The following is a 20,113-nucleotide window of genomic DNA, read 5'->3' as shown; positions in this document are numbered from 1 at the left end:
GTCATGGCGTCACAGCTCACAGCAACCTCAAACTCTTGGGCTTAAGCGATTCTCTTGCCTCAGCCTCCTAAGTAGCTGGGGACTACAGGTGCCCGCCACAACACCTGGCTATTTTTGTTTTTGTTTGTGCAGTTGTCGTTGTTTAGCTGGCCTGGACCAGGTTCGAACCCGCCAGCCTCGGTGTATGTGGCTGGCGCCCTACCCACTGAGCTACAGGTGCCACCCTCAACTTTTTTTTTTTTTTAAGAGATGGAATCTCACTCTGCTGCCCAAGGTGGAGTACAATGGTGCAGTTATAGTTCACTGCAACCCTAAATGACTGGGCTCAAATGATCCTCCTGCTTTAGCCTTTGGAGTACACCTGGCTAATCTTTGTTTTCTTTTTGTATTTTATTTCATTTTATTATTGCTTGATTTAGAGACATGGTCTCACTCTGTTGCCTGGGCTAGAGTGCAGTGATAATACCATATCATCATAGCTCATAGCAACCTCTAACTCCTTGGACTCAAGCAATTCTCCTGCCTCGGCCTCTCAAGTAGCTGGGACTGTGGGCACACATCACCATGCCCAGCTACTTTTTCTATTTTTGTCTCACTATGTTGCTGGGCTGGTTGCAATCTCCTTGCCTCAAGAAATCCTCCTGTGCCAGCCTCTCGTTGCTGGGACTACCAGTGTGAACTACCATGACCTGCAAGAGAACACAACTTTAAAATAGCCACAGCTATGTGCTAATACTTCTCATTGTTTTATTGCCCTTTAGTTTTTTTAACGTACAACAAAAGGCAAATTTTAAGTATATATTTTAATAAATTTTCATAAATTTGTTTGACCTTAAACAAGACCTGGCTTATACTTGTTATCATAGAAAGTTCCCTCAAGATAGTTCCCTCTCAAAACTTTTTACCCATTTTATTCAGGAAGGCTAGAAAGATAAAACGTTAACACTTCCCATCCAGAAGCAAGCACTGTCTGGTTTCTGTCATAGTAAAGTGCTTTTTTCTATTCTATAACTTAGTATAAATGCAGTATACAGTGTATACTTTTTTCTATTTTTTCTTATTTAACATATAATTTTTGAGATTTGTCCATAATATTCAAGCAGTATAGTTTTTTGTGTGTATACCATTTCATTCTGTACAAATCTACAGTTTAATTGTTCATTGACCTGTGGACATTTGTATTGTTTCTGTGCTATCCTGAATAAACTTGTTATTAATAACAGCAGTAATACAAATGTACAAAGAGGAAAATATGATAAATTATAATTAGTGAGGAATTTAATTTAGATCTAATTAATCAAGTCCTATTTGTTTGAGACAGAGTCTCGCTCTGTCGCCCTGGGTAGAGTGCTGTGGCGTCATTGTAGTTCCCAGCAACCTCAAACTCCTGGGCTTGAGCAGTCCTCTTGCCTCAGTCTCCCTAGTAGCTGGGACTACAGGTGACTGCCACAGTGCCCAACTAGTTCTTTTCTATTTTTTGTAAAGATGGAGTTTCACTCTTGCTGAGGCTGGTCTCAACTCTGGAGCTCAAGCAGTCCACCCACCTTGGCCTCCCAGAGTGGTAGGATTACAGGTGTGAGCCACTATGCCTGGCCTATTGTTTTTAATTTTAATACTGTGTTTCCCCGAAAATAAGACACTGTCTTATATTTATTCTTTCTCAAGAAGACACACTAGAGCTTATTTTCAGGGGATGTCTTCCTCTCTGTGCTGAAATGCATGGCATGGCTATGCAGATACAGTGCATAGCCATGCCCATCACTAGGTCTTATTATCAGGGTAGGGCTTATATTTAACAAATGCATAGAAATTCTGCTAGGGCTTATTCTTTGAGTAGGTCTTATTTTTGGGGAAACATGATACTTTATAAAAGTACATTTTGACTACCTGGGATGTATTCCAAGAATGGAAGGTTGGTTCCATATTACAGACACTTCTTAATACCGTATACCAAATTAATCCAAGGGAAGAAATGATGTGATTATCTCTAAAGGTATGATTATGATTTGGTATCTTTAAAGCCAATGTCATATTTAACAGGAACACCTTGGATTTAGAGACATTTCTACTGAGATGGAGAACTAGGCAGTGGTGTACACTGTCTTTACTATTTTCCACATTGTATTGGAGGTACACTACAATTAGAGACAGAAGAAAGGGTAAAAATGTAAAAGTATTTCAAACAACAAAAGAATTCATTGAACACACTGAAATCAAAACCCTCTACATACACCAGCAGGTAAGGAGATAGAAGGCACAACAGTGGAGCTAATTCATTTACTGCAGCTGCATAGTTTTTTATCAGATACGCTTCCATTCCTACTACTTTTTGCTTTCCCGAAGCCATGAGTTTTGCCCTTCCCAAAAGACTCTGGGAATGTCTTGAGCCACTTTTCATGGTTACCCTGATATGTGTGTTAGATGCTACTGGTAGAGGCCAGGGGTGCATGCACAGGACAGTTCCTGACGATAAATGTTCAGTCCAAAATGTTGATAGTCCTGGGGTGGATAAACCCTGGCCTAAACATACCTAATTTCCTGTGCCTATGTTTAGAATTATGGGTTCTTGGGTTTCTATATCTTTAATTAATTATACATTAATTAGTTACTCCAGTTTTAGGGTGAAATAAAGAATAATAAAAGAAAGATTAGTTTCCTTTAGTAATGATAAAAGTAGAAGTAACTTACTATATGTAGCATCAAGTAGTGTAAAGAGTTTCATAGACCTCTTCATAGCCTTACGAGATATCCCTGTTTTACTGATACAGGAACTTATCTATTTCTTCTGGGTTTTAGAAACAAAATCACCTTGGATACATAAGCAGTTTGTTTCAGAGTGAGCTCATTGTTCAGTCAGCCTTTTCTTTCTCAAAAGCTTATTTTAGTTTCAGTTAAATACTAGAGTAGTTCTGGGCTTGGAAAATTAATGCTTATTTTATATTTTCCTTGAATTAGATCTTGTTTGTATTCTATAGCTCCTTTTTTTTTGAGACAGAGCCTCAAACTGTCCCCCTGGGTAGAGTGCTGTGGCATCACAGCTCACAGCAGCTTCCAACTCCTGGGCTCAGCCGAGTCTCCTGCCTCAGCCTCCCAAGTAGCTGGGACCACAGGCGCCTGCCACAACGCCCGGCTATTTTTTGGTTGCAGCTGTCATTGTTGTTTGGCGGGCTTGGGCTGGATTCGAACCTGCCACCTTAGGTGTATGTGGCTGGCGCCTTAGCCACTTGAGCCACAGGCGCCGAGCCTATAGCTCTTTTAATAGAACTTTCTGCAATGACAGAAATGTCGTATACATCTCTGCTGTTGAATATAGTAGTTACCAGCCACATGTGACTGTTTCAGTGTACATTAATTAAGATTAAATAAAATTTAAAGGGTTTGGTGCCTGTAGCACAGTGGTTATGGTGCCAGCCACATACACTGAGGCTGGGAGGTTTGAACTTGGCCCAGGCCAGCTGAATAATAGTGACAACTGCAACAAAAAAAGCTGGGCATTGTCACAGGCACCTATAGTCCCAGCTCCTTGGGAGGCTGAGGCAAGAGAATCACTTAAGCCCAAGAGTTTGAGGTTGCTATGAGCTGTAACACCATGGCACTCTACTCAGGGTGACATAATGAGACTCTGTCTCCAAATAAATAAATAAATAAATAAATACATTTTTTTTTAAAATTTTGTTCTTCTCAGTGGTATTAGCCATGTTTCAAGTTAATAACCCTGGATTCTTTTCTAATCTGTAGTTCCTAAGATCATTTTTATAAACTGGCATTCTTATTTACAAAGTAGAGATGGTCTAAACCAATCTTAGCTTGTGTCTGTTACTGAGGCTTTTTAACAAAAGCCTTGAGTTAACTTAATTTCTTAGTAGGGAGTGAATGAGTGAACCCTGCCAATGCCCAAGTCAGTTTCTCTCCCCCACCACTGTGGCCCTGAGCTGATGTGTACGTCTTACCGTGCACACCGTGGAGTCTCCAGTGCAGTAGGGAGGCGATGTCCCTAGAGGCATGCTGTGGGTGCTGTTGGTAAGAAATGGGAAATAGGGGCCATTTAGTTTCATCTAACTCATTGCAACCCTTGGCTTCATTAAAATTACCTTCTGTGACCACTGAAAGAGAACCTAAATCCCCCCTGCCTCTTTGCGCACCTCAGAATTTACCTATGTGTGTGTGTACAGGGTGGCCATAAAGTTGGTGTGCAGTTTAATATTAAATTGTGTGAACTGCACGGCCCCTGTGTTGAGAGGCTGGATTGGACAGGATGCTCTCAGGCCCTGACAGTCACAGGGGCACATGGTGTATGGAAACATTGCTTTTAAGCAGTTTTATAGTATGTAGAGTTTTTGGCTACAATTGGTTTAACTTTAATTATAAGTGAACCTGAAAACCTTTCTGCTCTTAATTGCAACGTTTCTATGGGAAAGTGATCTCAAACTTAACACTCATTTAACTATTCCTGAAATTTTGGGACTCCTGTATGCTGGAGTCCATTTTTATTTTGAAATATTTAAAATTACTCTATACTTAATTACCAAGTAAGATAATTTCTTTCTCATTATAGGAGAAGAAAAATACTTACTGGCCAGAAGCTGTGTTCCAGAGAAATGTCAGCGCTTTCTCATTCAGCTCTGACAGTTACCTTTTCGGCCCATCACGATGTTGTAGGAAGAAAAGGCCCGTTTTACTCTGGTTGTTTAGAAAGGCTTTAGACTGATTTTCTTTGTAAAGTATTTTCACTATGGTTATAATTTTTCTCCCTTCATTTCTAGATTATTTAATATTACAGTGCTGCATCCAGTTTGTTTTTGTGTTTTAGTTAATTTTTCTTCATAAGTTAAATGATGAAATAATAGCAGCTAAGTTACACAGCTGTATATTGAAGCAGTCATAAACAAAAACCCTGAATTAGGTCATCAGTGATGGAATTTGAGCTGTGCTCTGTGCGTACCACGGATTTAGTTATGTGTTTCCTCTGCCTCTTACCCCTCCAATAGTATTTTGGTTTTGCAAAGCAATTGAGGGTAATACTAATGTGTTGATTTTTTTTTGTCTTTTTCCCAGAGGGAAGTGTAATATCTCTCATTTTTCTGACATATTTGCTGCTAGAGAGTTTAAAGCTCGAGTGGATTCATTTTTCTACATATTAGGCTACAACCCTGAAACAAGGTGAGTCATTCAGTGAGAACTTTCTCACTAGTGTGTGTTTGTGTGTATGTGTGCATGCGTGCATGGACTAGAATACTAGTTAGATGCAGAACACGACTCCAAGATCCTACAGTAAACCTCTTCTGGAGGCATTGTAATTGATGTCTTTGGCATCTAAAGTGGCTTATTGTTTGCTTTTTTACTTTTTTTTTCTTTTAGAGATAGAGTCTCGGTTTATCACCCTCGGTAGAGTGCTGTGGCGTCCCAGCTCACAGCAACCTCCAGCTCTTGGACTTAGGCGATTCTCTTGCCTTAGCCTCCCGAGTAGCTGGGACTACAGGTGCCCGCCACAATGTCTGGATGTTTTTTTTGTTGTTGTTGTTGTTTTTGTTGCAGTTTGGCCAGAGCAGGTTCGAACCCGCCATCCTCGGTATATGGGGCCAGCATCCTACTCACTGAGCCACAGGCACCACCCTGCTTTTTACTTTATCAAGGAAAAGAAAAATAAGATCATTCAGGTTGAGAGAGAATGATAAAGATGTAATTTTAATTGATGTATATTTTGAACTTGTTATGAATTGATAGGTTATTTCCCTGACATATATTCTGTCAAGCCTTCCGTGGTACCATGTTGAGAAAGACTAGGTTATTTTGGGAAGCTTGTTGGTTATTTATTTTGTTTACTCTTGGTAATAAAACTTTAAGAAACCTCACTGAATATCTTCAGTAAGACCACTACTGTGTGTCAGACGCTAGTTGTTCTCAACACATCCCAGTTCTCCAACTCCTTAGTTAAGATCTATGTAGCAGAATTACTAATTAATTAATTTATTTATTCTGAGACAGTTTCAGTCCATTGCCCATGCTAGAGTGCCATGGCATCAGCCTAGTTCACTGCCACAAACTCCTGGGTACTCAAGTGATCCTTTTGCCTCAGCCTCCTGAATAGCTGGGACTACGGGCACTGCTATGACACCTGGCTGATTTTTCTGTTTTTAGGGACAGTGGGGGGTCTCACTGTTGCTCAGGCTGATCTCAAACTCCTGAGCTCAAGCAGTACTCCCACTTCAGCCTCCCAGGGTGGTAGGATTACAGGCCTGAGCCACTGCACCCACCAGAATTATTTTTTTTTTTAATACAAAGCCATAGGCTCAAAATAATTTAACACAGAGAACTCTTTATATTTGTAACAGACCCTAATTTAATGAAGCACATGGAAGAATGTCTATAAGCGTGTGTATATTCACTTGGTCCTCTGTTGATCATATGACTACGTTTTTTATTAAGGATTTTTTTTTTTTTTTTTGAGACTGAGTCTCACTTCATCACCCTTGGTAGAGTGCTACAGCGTCATGCCTCACAGCAAGCTCACACTCTTGGGCTTAAGTGATTCTCTCGCCTCAGCCTTCCAAGTAGCTGTGACTAAAAGTGCCCGCCACAACACCTGGCTCTTGTTAGAGATGAGGTCTTACTCTGGCTTAGGCTGGTCTGGAACCTGTGACCTCAGGCAATCCCGCCTTGGCCTCCCAGAGTAGTGGTATTACAGGCGTGAGCCACTGTGCCTGGCCATTTATAAAGGCTTTGAAAAACAAGAATGGTAGTAGGTGATTAAGACATTTATAAATGTGAAGGTTTGGAAAGAAATATAAGGTGGTTGGCTCAAGGAAGTTAGTAAAAGAACTGCGTTAAGAATAATTGCAAGGTGGGTATTGTTTTAGTGAAAACTTTTTTCCTGGAGGATGCTGAGAAATCCTATGTTGAACTTAGAATGTTGTTGACATAGTCAACCTAGGATCAGTAAAAGGGAACATGGTGTTTATTGTGATTGTATTAGGCTGCAGAAGTCTTCATCGGGGCATATATGTTCGTGTGTGTCTCTGTCTCTTCCTTTTAGTACTAGATGCTGGATACTTAACAAGAGCCTCAGGTATACTAATATAATGCTTATCTAAGAGTACCATTCTTTCTTGAAAAAACAGCAAAGTTTGAGCTTTTCTTTTATTCTTTTCTAAGACAGGATTTCGCTTGGTCACCAGGCTGGAGTGTAGTGATGTGATCACAGCCTTGAGATCCTGGCTCAAAGGATCCTCCTGCCTCAGCCTCTCAAGCAGCTAGGGCTACGGGCACATGGCACTGCCAGGCTGTTTTCATTTTTTGTGGATACGGGCTTTCACTGTGTTATCCAGGCCAGTTGTGAACTCCTGGCCTCAAGAGATACTCCTGCCTTGGCCTCCCACTGTGCTGGGATCATAGACATGAACTAGCACTTCCAGCCTGAACTTTTCTTTTTCAGAGGTATGCTATGTGTCAGTGATAAAGAAGCTGACCGATGGTAACCTTTCAAAAGCATCTTGTATTTTAAAATGTTTATTTTACATGTTTTACAAGGCATTCATTGGCTGCCTTGTCCTATCTTTTTATTGCCCAGATGAATCAGGGAATGCTTGAAATTGGATTTCTGTAGATACAAAGTGGTTGGATGTTATTTCAGTGATACTTTATTTAACCACTTGATTAATAGTTGTCATATTGCGCAAGTTAGATTGTGTTAGTGAATTAACTAAAATAGCTTTTGTCAGGTTTATAATAACCAACCAGATTTACTTTTAACTAGTTTTAGTTATATATTTCTGCTGAATGTTTGTTAAAAGTGATATGTAACTTATCTGCGTAGCCAGAGGCTCACACAGGTTCCTGTCCAGTTTTTCATTATGTGTTGCTGGTGGTCTTTCAGGGTGATATTTCACCCATCAGTATTGTTTTAAAATGTGGATTACCTATACAATTGAGGGATATATTTGTCCCTCCCTCTGTCTTCCCTGTGCTGGGTATATTTTAAGTTCTTGAGAGGTGTTGGGTGAATCAAATTCAGTAAATATTTGAATGCTGATTTGAGGCAGATCTCCATCCTCAATCTCCTTACAGTTAAGTGTAGATTTCTCTTGTAAAAATCAGCAAAGATAAAGTCAAATCCAGCCCACTGTCTTGGCTCATTGGTCTTACTCTGAGCACCATGTAGTATCTCTGATGTTCAGGGGTAAGTGTTCAGTTCCCATGGCTGCTCAAGTGATGAAAAGAATGTATTCTGATTTTAACATGGAATAGAACTACTTGTATTTCTTCCACCTCACTTATGCACAATGCAATTCTTAGAATGTCCTTGCAGAATTTATTTCTGTTTTTGTTTCAAGTTTGTTAGGGAGGAGGCTGTGATGATGACCTGGTTTCTGGGATAGTTTCCCCCCAATTTTTGTGAACAAGACTAGTAAGTAATTATAGCTGCATAAGCACTGTCTGCCCACTCTTAGTACCCTGAGTCATTGAGGTAAGTAAGTGTGATTCAGTGTGGAGAGGAAAGAAACATTGTTTTTCTGGTTGTGTAAAAAGCCTGTGAAACATCGCATAGATCAGTGAGAGCCCTGGAAGTTTGTGGAATAGTGATTCTGTGACTGTAAACTTTGATGACTGTTACCTTCCCCTTAAATAATGGAGGAAGTGTGAAAGAATCGTTTTTTACATCAGAGCAAATTTTTTGATGGTAATTAAAAGTTGATTTATGTAATTTATAATAATTTGTTTAGCATATTGGTTGCTTTCTATTTTATTTATTTATTTATTTATTTATTGAGACAGAGTCTCACTATGTCGCCCTCAGTAGAATGCCGTGGCGTCACAGCTCACAGCAACCTCAAACTCTTGGGCTTACGCAATTCTCTTGCCTCAGCCTCCCAAGTAGCTGGGACTATAGGCATCTACCACAACAGCTGCCTATTTTTTTGTTGTAGTTGTCATTGTTATGCAGCAGGCCCAGGCCAGGCTCAATTTCCGAATGTTGTATCTTGTTAGGGCTCTGGGTGTTCTGAACTTTATGGTCCTGCTGGTATTAGTACTTATTGAAATAACACATGGTGGTGGGAAATAGACTGTTCTATCCTCTTTGGCTTGTTGCTTTTAAATCTTGGGGAGAATAGATTTCTTGGTCATTGACATGGAATAACCTTGGTATTATTAGGTACAAATTTATTTTTCATTTTTTTAAACCTAGGATACTGATCATTGATACTAATCAAGCATCTTTAGTAATACAGATCCATTATTTCATATCTTAAATTCTGAAATTTCCAAAAATTTTTAGGGTTAGTTTTGTGCCAAAAGTCATTTAATGGCCTAAACCTGATCTGACACGATATGAGGCCACTAACAGTCTTATTTTATTTCACTTTGTGTGAATTTACGTACATTTTACTATGAAAATAATGCTGAGACAGAATGTGGGCTGCTGCTCAGAGACTGCTGGGATGTTGTGTACTGTGATGAGTCCATGTTAGTGCTAAAATTTAAGGAACTGTGAATTCCGGAAAACCTCTGACCCTAAGGATCTTAGGTTAGGGATTGTGACTCTCCATCACTGTTAGCCATGACATTTAAGGAGTAAAACTTAATTGGGCAAAAATTTTGAGGCCGGATGTTTCCATCTAAGAAGAATACATGAAAAAGGGCTGACAAGTAAGAAAGCCTTGAATCTAATGCTGACTAACCCTCAGGTAATTGGAATTTGCTCTCAAAGTTTATTTTTGACATTTCTGCACTCAGAGACTGTTCCCTTTTGCTTTTATACAAAGAGATTCATTTCAGATTTACTTCTGTGGTCAGCAAACTCTGCAAGATAATACTGTTGTGTTCTCGTTTTGTTTGAAGGATCTGATCCAAAAATCTACTTAGGAACTTAATAAAAATCAATAAATTTCCACTTAGAGGTCTTAATAAAGTCAGGTAGACCTTATATGTTTGACCAAAGCACAGTATAGGCTGTGGCCCCCAACCCCTGGAGACCTGGAACTGGTCAGTGGCCTGTGAGGAACTGGGCCACCCAGCAAGAGGTGATTGCAAGTGAGTGAATCTTGGTCTGTACTTACAGCTGCTCCCCATCACCTGCATCACCACCTGAGCTCCAGCTCCTGTCAGATCGTCAGTGGCATTCGGTTCTCACAGGAGCATGAGCCCTAAACTGTACATGCAAGGAAGGGCTCTAGGTTGCATGCTCCTGATGGGAATCTACTGATGATCTGAGGTAGAGACATAATGTGCTGGAATCCTCCCAAACCACCCCACCTCCATCCACGGAAAAGTTGTCTTCCATGAAACCGGTCATAGGTGTCAGAAAGGTTGGGAACCGTTGAGCATAGGATGTGATCGTATGGATCTCTTTACTGTCCTCAGTAGCCTTTTCATTTGTTTGCTGCCTCCTAGCCTTTGAATCGGACTGCGTGGTCTGTGTTAAGATTAGCTCCTGGAAAGATCTCTCCTCTCCTGCATCTGGGCAGCCATGCTGCTACTCCATCTTTGTCTCCACAGAGGAGGCATATACTCTCTGGCCTCAGTTTCCACGTCAGTAAGGGGGAAATGGTAAAAGCTATCTTGTAGGTCACTTTTGGAAACTGTCACTTTTGAAAATTGTGTTGTTGTTGTTGGTTCTTGGGAACTGGGCAGACCTTGGGTGGGGGTTTGTTTTTTTTAATCCTGTGAAATGTTAAACCCCAAAGCAAAACATACTGCTTCTCAAGTTGCCATTGCTCTACCAGGCAGACTTTTGGCATCTGGTTGATTTGCTGGATTCTTAACTCTGCTTAGAATATCGATTACAAAATTCTTTGCAAATATACATTTACTAAAAATGCAAGATAAATTTTTTTTTTAAACACTGTCTCACTTTGTTGCCCTCGGTAGAGTACCATGGCATCATAGGTCACAGCAACCTCAAATTCTTGGGCCCAAGTGATCCTCTTGCCTCAGCCTCCCAAGTAGCTGGTACTACAAATGCCCACTACAAGACCCAGCTAGACAGGATTTTGCTCCTGCTCAGTCTGGTCTCAAACCTGTGAGCTTAGGCAATCCACCTGCCTCAGCCTCCCAGAGTGCTAGGATTACAGGCATGAGCCACCGCCCCTGGCTGATAAATTTCTTAATTGAACATCAATGAAATTTATCCAGTAATATTTAATGAGTAAATAAGTGGTATTAATGTGAAATATATTTCTGCAGTCAGAATATTTTAATGAAAAATCTGAAAGGACCAAAATTGAAATAAGTTTTATTGAAAAATAGATTTGGCTTTTTGCAGTAAATCAACTTCTACCCTATAGCAATTAAATTTTGTCTTAGGAGAGAAAGGAAGAAATGGTGAATGGAGTCCCAGGAAGAACAGCAGATATGCCGGGGCCCATTTGAGAGGAAATGGTTTTGTCTTCTTGATGATTAAAGTTGAATTTTCCCAGGTAGCTGTTCTTTTGTTTACCCTAGCCAAATGAAGAGTTCTTTAAGCTTCTAAACTAAAAATGAAGAAGACATTGAATTGTAGCTTTTTGTGTGGTGCTCCCTCCCCTTCTCTACTATCCTCCTCCCTCCACTTTCTTTCTCAGATAATGCCTTATGGAAGAATCATTTCTTCTCTGAGCAGTGTCCTCAGAGGCTTGGACTGTACCACAAAAACACCTAATTATATTCTTGGTTCTTTGTGTGTGTTTAACTTGATTTTTATTAAAAGTTCTTTGTTTTTTGAACAGGAATCTTCTCTTGCTAATCTCATGGAAAACAAGGGGGGCGGGCTCATATCTGATCTGCTCAGCTCTCCACCAGGGAAGAATGTCTGTGATCACCTGTGGTCTCCCCCTTCTCTTTCTCCTGTCCCTCCTCCTCTCCTTCCTCCTTTCCCTTCTCCCTCTTATTTACTTTGTGGGTTGGAGTTTTACAGCGACATTGAGGTTTATAGTAGCAATGATAAAGTAGAGGCACTTGTAGGACTAGGTTTTATCTCCTCCAGAACCACAGTGGCAGTGATGTTAGTAATAGTCTGCTACTGTTAGAGCCCTGTGTGCCAGTCACCGGGCTTTCTTTGCATAATTAATTCCTTTTATTTTGTTTTGTTTTGCAATAGAATCAACCTTACAGAATAGTTGCAAGTATACTAGAAGAACTTTTTTAATTGAATCATTTGAAATTATTGTTTCCATTGTAAGGCTGTGTCACACTCTATTACTTTGTATATTTCCCTTGAATAGGGCATTTTCTCCTGTAACCATAATATAGCCTTCAAAATCAGGAAATTAAAAATGAAATATTACTACGGAATTCTCAGACTCCACTCAAGTTTTGCTGGTTTTCCCAGTAAAAACTTTGACAGCAGAAAGGATCCTGTTTGGCCTTACGGGTTTGGCATCTTGCGTGTTCAGTCCCCTGTAGTCTGGGTGATTTCCCAGCTGCTCTTTGGCCTCATTACCTTAGTACTTTTCAAGGTGGAAGCTGATTCTTTTGTATGCTGTCCCTCAGTTTGCAGTTACGATTTTCCTTATTAGATTGAGATTATGTGTCTTTGACAGAGACACCGCAGAATTTGTGTATTCAGCCGGGTGGCACAGAACGCTTGTTTGTCCCAGTGCTCGTGATTTCACTTCAATCAGTGGAACAAGATAGTGTCTGCCAGGTTTTACCATTGCCAGTTTTCTTTTTTCTTTTTTTTTTTTTTTTTTTTTTCAGTTTTTGGCCAAGGCTGGGTTTGAACCCGCCACCTCCGGCATATGGGGCCAGCACCCTACCCCTTTGAGCCACAGAAGCCACCCCTGTCAGTTTTCTTTTTCTCCTTTTTTAATTAATGACCATTTTGTGGGAGATTACTCTGAGCCTATATAGCTTCTTTATTAAACTTTTAATTCCATTTATTTAAATCAGGATGGACTAACGGCTTTGTACTTTATTTATTGTTTAGTCTGTTACTGTAAGTATTCATTTTGAAGTCAGATTGTCCCAGATTTTGGAGAATGATGGTGCTGGGCTTGCTCCCTCTTGTCACTGCTCTCAGGCCTTCTGTGTAGAGAGAGCTAGAGAGCATTTGTGTGTGTTGATCAGTGTCGCGTGTGAAGCACACTCTGCCATCTGGGTTTCTGGGTTTCCGTCTGTATGTTCATGAGTTCATAGGAATGCTCCATAATTTGAATCCAGTACTGCAGGGTTTCTGCTGTGATTTCCCTTTTCCTTGTTGTAATACTCCTCTTTAATAGTAAGAAACCTTATTACTTCATTATCCTGGATATCTTGGCTTCCAGTTTCCTATCCCTTACTCTGTTTTCTATCACACACACTAGGGGCTTGATAACCTCACAGCTCCCCTCCTCATCCCTCTCCTCCTTTTTGCCTGTAGTGGCTCCTTACCAAGTCTTCAGGACTGATTGTCAAGAAGGGAAAGTCAGGGTAGGGGAGAGGCTGTCTAATCTTACTTAACTCTTACAGTCATCTCCTGAGTTTGATACTTTTATTACACTAATTTTGAAGATAAAGGTCTTAGGCTCAGAGAAGTCTGGTCATTTGCTCAGGATCACCTAGCAAGCAGGGAGCAGGTCTGGGTCCAAATTCTAGTCTAAGTCCAGAACACAAGCTTTTTTCACCTGTTACTACATAAGTACCCAGATCAACCAGAAAATTAAATTCAGGGCATCCAAATAAGGTTTTAAGAGATTTAAAACTAGGCTTTAGTAGATAATAGCATTTGACGTTTCTGAGGGGGACATCAAGGAATCAAATTTATTATACCATCTGTTTAAGGTATACAGAACAACAGTGTAGAGCAGTGGTTCTCAACCTTCCTTGTGCCGCGACCCACCGGTTGAGAACCGCTAATGTAGAGCATGCTTACTCAGTGATAGATCCTTTAATTTATTTAATCCCTGTAAAGCTCAATGAGGTTGGCATTATCTTTTATTTTACAAATGAGGGAATTTATATATTATATTAGAGAATTGCCTAAGGCATATAGTTCTGAACAGGGGATGCATCGCCTACTTGGCTCACCTCTGTGTTCCTAGTACTTTGAGAGGTTAGGTGGGAGGATTGTTTGAGATTAGGAGTTTGAGACCAGCCCAAGTAACATAGTAAGACCCCTATCTCTATAGAAAATAGAAAAAATTAGCCAGGTGTGGTGATATGTACCTGTAGTTTCAGCTACTTAGGAGGCTGAGGCCTGAGCTCTTTTTAAATTGTAACTAAGTGCTGGGCGCGGTGGCAAGACCCCTGTATTCCTAGCACTTTGAAAGGCTGAGGCAGGAGCTCTGGAGTTCAAGACCAGCCTAAGCAAGGGTGAGACCCGTCTCTACCAAAAATGTAAAAGCTAGTCAGGCATTGTGGTGGGTGCCTGTAGTCCCAGTAACTTGGGAGGCTGAGGCAAGAGGATCACTTGAGCCCAAGAGTTTGACGTTGCTGTGAGCTATGGCACTACAGCACTCTACCAGGGTGACAGAGTGAGATTGTCTCCCCCCGCCAAAAAAATAAATAAAATAAAATAAATTGTAACACTAAATAATAATACATAGGATTTACCTCTTAGTTTGCAAGTGAAAGTTAGGCCTACACATCCAGAGCTAGACCTTCTTATAGTGAGGAGTCAGGTTTTTCTTTTTTGGAGGTGGAGGTTGGGGCAGAAGTGCACAAAATGTGTTAAGGGTCTTAACAGAAAGCGTTTTGGCTGGTACTATGAGTGCTTTACAGTGCTCAGTGTGACCGCGGGTGGGGGTGGAGAGGGATGGCCTTGCTTACATGGCTTTAGAAGTATGTTCAGATAGGACTTTACTGAATTTCATGGGTAATGTTGTAAGGATTTGCCTTAAGAATGTTCAGTCAGGACACCGCAAATTAGATCTTTGTGACAGGGTGTTCTTTGAATTCTTAATTTGAACCTTCCTGCCCTTCCTATTGTTTGAAATACATTCTTAGGCTGGACCTGCTTTAGGAAATGTTTTTATTTTATTGTTTGGGAGATTGTGGAGTTTCTTATCTAAGCAAGATAAAGCTCTTTGCATAAAACAAAATATTCTCGGCCTGGTGTGGAATACCAGGGTATCTTACTATAATACTAGCGCTCTGGGAGGCTGAGGCAAGAGAATTGTTTGATGTCAGGAGTTTGAGACCAGCCTGAGCAAAGTGAGTCCCCATCTCTACCAAATAGAAAAAGAAAAAAAATTAGTTGTTGTGGCAGGCGCCTGTAGTCCCAGCTGCTTAGGAGGCCAAGGCAGGAGGCTCTCTTGTAGCCAGGAGTTTGAGGTTGCTGTGAGCTCTGACGATGCCACAGCCCACTACTCAGAGCTACAGAGTGAGACTCCATCGCAAAAGTAAACAAACCATGCTCGTGATATCACCCTCTATGTCTGTACCTGTTACACCGTGCCAAGCACTCATAGCTTTATCTGACTTGTTTGTTTGGTCTTTTTCCAAAGGTTTAAAGTTTTCTAAAAGAAATTTGTGTATTTGCTTAAGTAGCTACTACTGTGTTTTTAAGTATGCTGCAGTATTTCTCTTAATCTTATGTGTGGTCATTTATATGTACGTCATTTGATTCTGTTCTTTCTTTGAGGTCTTGCTTTTTAAAATCACTGTTTATTTAAAGAAAAAAAAAAAAGAAACAAAACTTGGTATGTCTTTGGAGCAAGACATTTGACTGAAGCCTCTGCCTGGCTCGGCTTGCCAAGTTCCCTGGTGTTGGCTGTCTCGGATCCCCTTGTGAAGGCCCCACTTCCCTGCACACTAGCTTGGTGTGCAGGGAGAAGCTGCGGAGGCTGTTGGCTGGGCTTTATTTACGGAAACAGCAGGGTTGAGATTGATTGCGTTGAGAGACAGTGTGTGGATGAGGGAGGGTCACAGCACATGCTCAGTCCTGTCAGTGTGAGGGGAAGTTTCTGCGTTCTGCGTGAAGGCTTAGGTCATAGCACAAGCTCAGTGAAAGCTCTATGAGGTCTCTTAGGCTGCATGTGCCTCCATTTTGAGTTGTTAGAGTAGAAAAGGGCAGAGTTTAGCAGTGAGTAGAGGTTGAGGAATTCAGCTAGACTCTCCAGAGCCTCTGTTAGTCATGGATGATCCATTCAGCCCCTGCAGGTAGGCTATCTTCGTCTGGCCTCACCAGAACAGTGATGGTTTTTGCTGCTGTCGCTCACTTCTGAAGGTGTTTATGAATCATTTCATCATTCATATAGTGCATGTTCCTGAGAGCTTGGATTCAGCTCTGCTTGGCCACGTAGGTGCTATGGCGAAGCATAAAATCAGAGCTAAGAATGGGGTCTGCCCAGAGATGCATTAAGCAGACGCAGAGTACGAATCTTTGTGGGTCCCTCTGACCCTGTCCTCTTCCCTTTCGCTTCACCTCTTCCTCTCTTGGTGTGATATTAACCTCAGGTCTGCTGGGTGCCTGTTGCCGAGCTGGTTTGCCTTCAGGAGCTGCAGAGCAAGCTCACAGGCAGCCCCTGTGGCCCATGTGGCTGGCAGGGATGCCTGGGCCCAAGAGCAGCTCTGTGTGGATGTCTTAGGAAGGGTGGTAGGTGGGCAGCTATTGGTTGCCTTGAAGGTGGGTGGAACTTGTTTTGATTGAGAGCCTGTTTGCCAGAGCAAATTATAATTCTTGTGATCTTTTTCTGAAGTCGGACACGTGCAGAGGATGTTTGTGATTATGATTGCAACAATATCATGTTAAAATGCTTTCCTTAAAAAAATGGAAGGCTATGGCACATCAGTTTCTGCTATGTCTTTTGCTTCAAAAGGCAGCAAACCCTTATTTTTAGAACTGAAGGAAAATTTCTTGGCAGTTTTTAAAAAAATGTATCATTGACATTTGTGCTACAAGTTGAGGTTCCAGGTATTCTGTTTGTGTTAGAGTAGGATGGCATTTGTTGTGTGACTTGTGAATTCTGTGAATGGATAATGAAAGGAGTAGTTGGTGCCTGAGAAGCCAAGAAGCATTGACCAGGCCACAAGTGTCTGCTTGATTACCAGACACTAGTTTTGTCTACCCAGGGGAAGTTGTGCTTTTTGGGTGTCCTGGTTGCAGTGAGGGGTCAGACAGATGGCTCTCACCATGATTAACTCAGGGAGCCAGTCAAGCAAGCAGATCTAGGACAAGTTGAATCCTTACTGGAGCAGATTGTATGTGATGGTTTTGAATCTTACCAGTTACTTCTAATCGTTTCCTCTCTTTCTCTTCTGATAAAGATTGGAAAAAAAAATTAAAATGACAGTTAAGTTTTATGTATTTGTGAGGTTCAAAGAAGGTATACGATATGGGAGAGGGTGCAGTGGAAGAACCGCCATAGGAAAGAGAAGATTTTGCAACTGAGGAGGTGAATTGTGGAGGCCTGAGTTAAGATGAGTGCATTTATTACTGTTTTTATGATCTGTTCTTCCATTTGGGGGTGGGGGGGCTTTCTTCCCATTATGGCCACAGGTACTTAAACATTGCACAGGGGAGTTTGGGGTAGGTGTCTCCTTTTCCCCATATCATGTACTGTGGCTTCTGGGACTTATTTTATGACATTTAGAAACACCAGCATTCCTCCTTTCCGCTTCTCTCTTTTAATAAAATTGTCCTTTTTCTAGACTAAAGGAACTGGATACTGCAGCACTTCCTCCTCACATCACGGGGGTCTGTGCAAGATTAATGTTTCCCATTCAAGGAGAAAACTTAGCATTTGAGTCAGACAAATATTGCCTTTGTGTTTTAGGATTTTTACCTCCTCTTAACCTGTCTTTACACTTACCAAATAAAAAATGTGATCAGGAAGCTGTTTTCATGTCCGAGTCAGCTCTGGGTCAGGTTCCTCCTGCTGGCCTGGCTGGCCTGGCTGGGCCTGGCTGGGCCTGCCGTGGTTCTGCCCACGTTGCGGTTACTGATAATCTGTGGCTGTGCTGTGTTGTGACAAAATCCAATAAAGGAAGTCATTAGAACTTTTTTTTGGTGTAGAATGTATTTCTTCTATATTTTTCTGTCTTGGGAGAATATTTCTTGAATGCTAAACTCTGCTTTAGGGCATCTGTGCTTGTCTGGTGACGGTGCAGGTGAAGGAACAGCTCACGGGAAGTTATATCTTGGTTGGGTCTGTGTAGCTCGAACATCAGTGAGGTGGTTTGGTTTTTTTTTGTTTGTTTGTTTTGTTTTTTAATTTTGAGACAGAGTCTGACTATGTTGCCCTCGGTAGGTGCAGTGGCGTCACAGCTCACAGCAACCTCCAACTCTTGGGCTTAAACCATTCTCTTGCCTCAGTCTCCCAAGTAGCTGGGACTACAGGTGGCCACCACAATGCCTGGCTATTTTTTTGTTGCACTGGTTTAGCTGGCCCGGGCTGGGTTTGAACCTGCCACCCTCGGTGTATGTGGCTGGCGCCATAACCACTGTACTATGGGCGCCGAGCCATGATTCAGTTTATTGTTCCTCTCCTGTTGCACTTCAGATGTCAAAAAATGTAGCAGAATATTGAAAATATATGTTTCAAAAAGTGCATAAAAGTTCATAGAATTATTATACTAAAGCCTTTTGTGTCACTGTAGTAGAAGCTTGAGTCAGAAATCTGAGAATTGAGCCTTACATTTGAAGTGTTCCCTTGTCACCGTGAGTTTTGCAGTGTGTCTTTGAGAGAAAGCTGGGATGGACTCGGTTGTGTTAACTGGCACTTGCTTCATTCTAGATCTGTTGGTAACATAGCTCTCCGCTTTTCACTGTTTCCTTACCTCTTAGCTGCTGTACTGACCTAGGAGCCTCTTCTAACACTAAGACCTGATTATCAGTGATTCTCTAGTTGTTCTTTGTTCCTAAGATTTTTCCTTCTGAATTCATTTTTTCTTTTCCATTTTACTTTTAGTTCATGACTGAACCAAATTGTCTTTTCACCAGAGAGGCATTTATTTTAATGCTATAAAAGAAATGTCTGATAGGATAGACAGAGGTAGAAAAAAGGAAGATTTGTAATGATGTGGAAGCCACATTCATGAGGCTTCTCCTAAATAAGCATAAATAATTGGTTATTGTCTCTTCAGAACGCTGTCTGATTTGGGCAGATACAGGTGCTTGAATGTATATTTAAACCAAATATGAAAGAAATCTAATCTTCTCTTGTTGAAAACTAATCATCTCATGGTGTGTACTCTGGATATGTTGCATCTAAGGTAAAACACCCATTTTAATTCAACTGGGTTAATTAAAGATTATTTCTGTGAATGTTCTTTGAACTGCACATTTATTTGTGATTTATCTTCCCTATTTGACTTTTAGCTTCTGGGACAAGGATGCTCTCTGTTCTAAGTCTCGCTTCCCAGTAGAGTGCCTGGCAAATGAGTCTTTGCTATCAGTGTATTGAATAAATGACAGCATCTATGGCATGAGAAAAGGCTGGATTTGGAGCTAGATAGCGTGGTTCAAATTCTACCTAATAAGTGACATTGGACAATTTTTCCACCTTCTGATCCTCAGTTTTCTTTTGTCTTTTTTTTTTTTTTTGAGACGGAGCCTCAAGCTATCCCCCTGGGTAGAGTGCCATGGCATCACGCTCACAGCAACCTCCAACTCCTGGGCTCAAGCGAGTCTCCTGCCTCTGCCTCCCAAGTAGCTGGGACCACAGGTGCCCGCCACAATGCCCGGCCATTTTTTGGTTGCAGCCATGATTGTTGTTTGGCGGGCCCGGGCTGGGGATTCGAACCCGCCACCTTAGGTGTATGTGGCTGACGCCTTAGCCTATTGAGCCACAGGCGCCGAGCCTGATCCTCAGTTTTCTTAAGAGGAATGTGGAGGTAAATATTTCTCATAGTTATAGAAAGATTAGATGAAAACAATATGAAAGTGCTTGGCCCACAGTTGCTTAGTCTTGGGCAATCGTGAGACCTTGCCTTTACCAAAAAGTTTTTAAAAATTAAAAAATATTAGCCAGCTATGGTGGTGTACACCTGTAGTTCCTTCAACTCAAGACTGAGGCAGGAGGATCTCTTGAGCCAGGAGTTGGAGGTTGCAGAGAGCTATAATGATGCTACCTGTACTCTAGCCTAGGCAGCAGAGCAAGACCCTGTCTTTAGGGTAAATAAATAATTCAAAGGCCAAATCTCCAATCTGATAGGTACAATTATTTCAACATCTTTATTTTTTATGGTCAACCTATTCAACTAAGACAATGTTAGGAAT

At 41.2% G+C, this 20,113-nt stretch overlaps 1 protein-coding gene across 3 annotated transcripts in view; it reads left to right on the top strand.

The window, feature by feature from the left end:
• The window catches only part of RERE (arginine-glutamic acid dipeptide repeats), a 433,205-nt gene that overhangs the window by 268,702 nt on the left and 144,390 nt on the right, over positions 1-20,113 (top strand). For 2 of the 3 annotated variants that reach the window (XM_023515253.1, XM_003793246.2), the window contains exon 7: positions 5,056-5,160. In XM_023515253.1, coding sequence (XP_023371021.1) covers positions 5,056-5,160 — 105 coding nt within the window. Of the gene's footprint in view, positions 1-5,055; positions 5,161-15,780; positions 16,054-20,113 lie in introns of those variants that run through there. The other variant, XM_012807340.2, reaches the window with a different exon arrangement.

The sequence above is a fragment of the Otolemur garnettii genome, unplaced genomic scaffold (genome assembly GCF_000181295.1).
Source record: "Otolemur garnettii isolate 467f Iridium unplaced genomic scaffold, OtoGar3 scaffold00067, whole genome shotgun sequence".
NCBI classification, from domain to species: Eukaryota; Metazoa; Chordata; class Mammalia; order Primates; family Galagidae; genus Otolemur; species Otolemur garnettii.
This window is presented reverse-complemented; position numbering and strand designations above follow the sequence as displayed.